At 35.7% G+C, this 5,020-nt stretch overlaps 1 protein-coding gene across 1 annotated transcript; it reads left to right on the top strand.

Annotated features, from left to right (window-relative positions):
- The first annotated feature begins 2,390 nt into the window (after positions 1-2,390).
- On the top strand, positions 2,391-4,056 carry LOC148973367 (uncharacterized). The gene is made up of 6 exons (XM_089120792.1): positions 2,391-2,516; positions 2,939-2,968; positions 3,048-3,160; positions 3,289-3,317; positions 3,656-3,766; positions 3,893-4,056. The coding sequence occupies exons 1-6, from the start codon at positions 2,475-2,477 to the stop codon at positions 4,036-4,038; spliced, it is 471 nt and encodes a 156-aa protein (XP_088976918.1). The 5' UTR covers positions 2,391-2,474; the 3' UTR covers positions 4,039-4,056.
- Positions 4,057-5,020: the final 964 nt, after the last annotated feature.

Below are 5,020 nucleotides of genomic sequence, written 5' to 3'. Positions count from 1 at the left end.
CCCTTATAAGCCCGTTTTTCACATTCAATCACGGTATAGTTTTGTACAGTATGTGTTGCACTGCATCTCTGAGCATTTCTTTGGTCCCCTGTATTTCGGTTTCTCTGTCTGCTTCTGGATTACCCCTTTGCCTTGTCCCCAGCCTTGTTTGTTTGTTTGTTTGGACTGCCTACCTGGACTGGAACTGTTGCTTGTTCATTTGTGTACGTGTCTGGATTGTCACCTTCTGATTAAAGCTGCATTTGGATCTAAACTTTCTGGTCTTCAAGCAGTTTGTGACAAAATCAGCATATTATTATGATTTCTGTTGGATCATGTGACACTGAAGACTGGAGTAATGATGCTGAAAATTTAGCTTTGCATCACAGGAACAAATGACATTTTTAAATATATTAAATTAAACATTAAAAGTAAATATTACGTTTAATTATTATAACTGTTTTATATATATATATATATATATATATATATATATATATAATTCATGCATTGTTTTCCTATATTTTTCATCAAATAAATCTAGCCTTTGTGAGCATAAATATGAAAAAATATCTAACTGACCCCCAAATTATAATTTAATTCTAAATAAATAAAAATATTATTTATAATAATAAAGAGTAAACTTGCTGAAATAAATTTGAAGTTGCATGATCTATTATCCATTTCTAACTCCGCCCATGTTTTTAAAAGAGCACCCACAGAGACGTATAGCAGATGCTCTCTTTTCATCTTTGGGGCCCCATTGGGGGTGTCAGGATGGAAGGGGAGAGTGAGAAACAAAGCCAGAGGAGGGGGGATGTATGTATTGTGTCATTGGGGTGATGGTTGTGGGGGTAGAATATATTTTGATGATAATGTGGCACACTTCTTTTAATATGGAGCGACCCCAGTCTTAGATCAGTACAAAAGGGGCCCGAACCCCACCGGCTTGTGTCTCTAAGACCCTTTACAGGCAGAGGGCGGGTCACAAGCCAGCCGGTAGACCCGGAGTCCCACCGCTCTGCCTTCTGGGCCTCCACGTGTCTCTCTGTATGTGATTTGCATCATAGCATTTATTTGTTGCTCCCCCGTGTATAATTTATGCTGCCATTATTCAACGTCTAGATTTTGGTAACTCTAGAACACAAGATTGTTAGTGTAACAGACAATCGGCTGACACATGCACAGGTTTCACTAAAGCAAACTTATAACACATCTGAGTGCCGTGTGGTATGTAGACCTAGACTCTTAAAAATAAAACTACCAAATGATCATTTTCATATGATGCTAACTTTTTGGGTTCCTTTCCGTGACAGTTCCTAATATAACCATTTTTGTTTCTTTGTATGACCTATGAACGTTTTATTGAGCTAAAGAAGCTTTTCCCAATAAGGTTCCATGGATGTTAAGTTCTTCATGGAACCACAGATGCAAATAAAGAAGCTTCATATTTAAAAGTATATAGTGAACGCATATGCATCTGACTACGTTTAAAACCGACGCTGAATATACTTTAAGCAGTGATGTCATTAGTGGTTATCACTAGGACTGAAACTTAAACTGCACATAGTGCAAACAGCAATTTGCATTAAAGTTATTAAGCGTCATATATTAGGAACCTTTCTTTGTTTGGAAATCAATAGTGTGGCTCTAAGTGCACGCTTGGTAGCAGCTGGTAAAAGTGTGAAACCTCTCCCTGAGGATCTTCCAGCATCCCACTGGGAATGTCCAGTGCCAACCGCCCTCTCTATCGCCCTCTTGAGGCGGGAGAAGATAGAGGAGTCCATTCTTTGTGTGCCTTTATTATTATTTTTTTATCATAATGGGATTGTGTCGTTTCAATATGCTTGATTGATTGTCTTTTCCATATGCGGTGGAAATAAAGCTACATATTTTTTGTGTACCTACTTTATCACAATGAGTGGTGCAAGATCATCACCTAGTGGAAAGTTTTAGAAATGTTAAAGGAATATTTCACTTAAAAAATTAAATTCTGTCATAAGTTGTTAAATCTCACCGTCAAGTTGCTTTAAACCTGTATTAATTTCTTTCTTCTGCTGAACCCAAAAGAAGTTATTTTGAAAAATGCCGGCAATCAAACTTCCATAGTAGGGAAAAAAATACTGTGGAAATCAATGAAGATGGTATAATATTATTGAAATAAAAGGCCATTCAAGTGTACTTAAAGAGAGTACACCTCATGACTGTTTCTTAACACAGTACATATCTGTATATAAGTTATATATAGTCTTTAGTTATATATATAGACCCTCTGTATAATACTTATTAACTGTTGCTTTTCATTTTTCTTAGGTTTGGACGTTATTTCGGCTTAAGGAAATGTTGAGTCTCACACAGATATTGTCTGTTTGTACAGACAGTAAATAAGAAACTACCCTCTTCAAAAAATGAGGAAAAATATTACATGACTCATCGTGAGTGCAAGCAGTTTTCTCTGCGACAGTAACCCGGATGCCTCGAGAATTTAAGCGTTCATGGGAGAAAACGGTTCAGCCATGACTCGTGGAAAACAAAGGGTATACTTAATATGCAAAAATTGCAGAATAAGAACTATATTTTCTATGCAAAGTAAAGATAAATCCGAATCGATATTGTGCAGATGAACTTCCTTTATATAGTGGAAGGGTGTGTTGGTGGTTTTTGGTTGGGTGTGAAAGCGGGTTAGCATTAGCCTACTAACCTAGATTTTTGGGCAGGCCATTCTGTTTGTTTTGCAAAACATGACGGTTTCCATCACCAAGATTTAGACTGGTGAAAAAAGGAACAATGTTTGACCACAATCTAGTTAGATTGAAAGTAGTTGACTATATTTAGCAAGACAAATGTTTACGGAGGAGGAGGACCGCTGACAGAGCGAAAGAGATTCTGCTTTTTGAAAATGTTGCTCATCAGTTCTCCACAGAATTTTACTAATTTACCTATATTTCTTTCTTTTCAGGTACCAGTTCAATGTGAAGACACTGATAAAGTGTGTATGATTTATGCAAATAGAGAACTATTCAATATTTTCTTGAACTCTATATAGACCATGTGTTATTACTCTGCAGATTTCAATCCAGTGTCAGGATGACAAATTCGGGTTGAGTGCTGAAGTGGTTTATGAAAATGAATCCTTTCCCTTAAGGAGGTGTACTCCATTTTTGACTGGCTCATATCATAGGTAAACCTTTGCCATTTACCTTACACATACACATATTGTAGTAGACAGTCAGTTTTAAGCCTATTGATTTTGTATGGTATACTTTATTTAAGTTTAATTCATTATTTTCCTCCCACAATCATTTGTAGGATAAGAGTTACTGGGCAGAATCATACTGGTAAGTAAATTCAATATTAGTAGTAATAGTCTCTCTCTCGCTCTCTCTCTCTCTCTCTCTCTCTCTCTCTCTCTCTCTCTCTCTCTTATATATATATATATATATATATCTTATATAATTCATGTTAATTTATACAACTTGGAATATTAAAACACATTAGTAATGAAATATGATCTGAAATACTATACAACTACTTTTATAACTAATGTTAACAAATTAAACCTATTTTAAACGTCTTTGTGTCCTAAAGAACATCTTTAATTATATGCCTATATTTTGTGTGTACTTTAAGTATTCTTGTGGTATGTATTGTTTCCATATGTTTCGTGTTTTCTCAGCTGCTGGTCAAGTGCAGGATTCATTTGCTGTGAATGGACAAATCAGTGCAGCTGCAGGCTTCTCCACAAACACAGATGATATGGGTGTCTACAGCCTAACCTTCACAGATGGTGAGAAATGTCTCAAAAAGTCCAAACTATCATAATGCAACATAAAACACTTTATTTAGACACGATTTGTATCAAAGACTCGGTAACAAAAAGGCTTTGTGTACCTTGATGTGGGTATTTCTCCAGGATTCTTGGCATCGAGTGGCATTGGAGACAACAGCCATGAGCTGATGAATGGAGATGAACGCTATGAAAAAGAGAAGCGTGTGTATCCAAAGGGAAAGAAGAAAAAGCCAAAGAGAGGGGGCAGAATGTATCCAATTCAAAATTAGAGTAAAAAAAAAAAATAACCTTGATGTAGTATACACAGTACTATATAGGAATACTCTTTCTATAAGCTTAAGTAGTTTTTTTTTTTTTTTTTTTTTTACAAATTATGATTTCATAATTCTAACTGTCTATGCTGTCAGCATAAAATGTATGTAAAATCCTTAAACGTATAAATAAATAGTGAAAGTGAAAATGCATGTCGTCATTGAAAAAGAATGAACTGATACATACAGTATACCGACATATAAAAAGACGATGCACCCCAATTACTTATGAAAAATGGCTTAATTACGACACGACACTTCTAAATAAAAGAGCCAATCACCATTACATTGGCCGGTCTAGCCTATAAAATAAGCTTTTTAACACTATTTGAGCATAAGAAACAACATTTATGGGACATTTCATGTCAGATTGTGTTGCTGGTTTGAAATATGTTATTTATAAGTGCGTTTGGCAAGCAGATTTTGAGATATCAGGATTCCCCCATTAAAAACTGGTCCTGGATGCCCTAATTAGCTGCCCAGAGGTATTGCAAAAATGGCCACTGAGTGAACAGACTTTACTTGAAAGGGACTTTGATACAGTTAAGAGTGACAGCAAAATAAACTGTCTCCAATGCAGAAAATCTTGAGTGAATCAAATGCAGGAAATTGGGTAAATTATGAGTGAACATAGTCAGAATTCATGGATAGTGATGATTGAATTACAGGCTTTGATGTGGAAAACAGTGAATGTGCTACATGGATCAAGCATTAAAGGTTTTTGCAAATGTATTTGCAGTCCTACAATATAATTTATTTGCTCAAGATTGCTAGCATTTTCTTCTAAATATTTTTTCAAACATCAAAAGTTATGCTATTTTTGGTGATTGGTGGATTTGAGAAGCTCCGTTGCATAGATATATACTGTAAGCATAGAGGCCTCTTGTCCGTGAACTCTGGAGAGCAAGTTGACTGTGCATCTACAACTGTAGTTAGAGGC

The sequence above is a fragment of the Pimephales promelas genome, chromosome 16 (assembly GCF_988280905.1).
Source record: "Pimephales promelas chromosome 16, fPimPro1.hap1.1, whole genome shotgun sequence".
Taxonomy (NCBI): Eukaryota; Metazoa; Chordata; class Actinopteri; order Cypriniformes; family Leuciscidae; genus Pimephales; species Pimephales promelas.
This window is presented reverse-complemented; position numbering and strand designations above follow the sequence as displayed.

What these genes read in the sequence shown, in the direction of transcription:
- LOC148973367 (XM_089120792.1), top strand. Translation starts at nt 2,475, where the DNA reads ATGGGAGAAAACGGTTCAGCCATGACTCGTGGAAAACAAAGG. An exon ending in AATGTGAAGACACTGATAAA is followed by an intron (nt 2,969 to 3,047) that starts GTGTGTATGATT and finishes ATTACTCTGCAG; the next exon opens with ATTTCAATCCAGTGTCAGGA. An exon ending in TACTGGGCAGAATCATACTG is followed by an intron (nt 3,318 to 3,655) that starts GTAAGTAAATTC and finishes GTGTTTTCTCAG; the next exon opens with CTGCTGGTCAAGTGCAGGAT.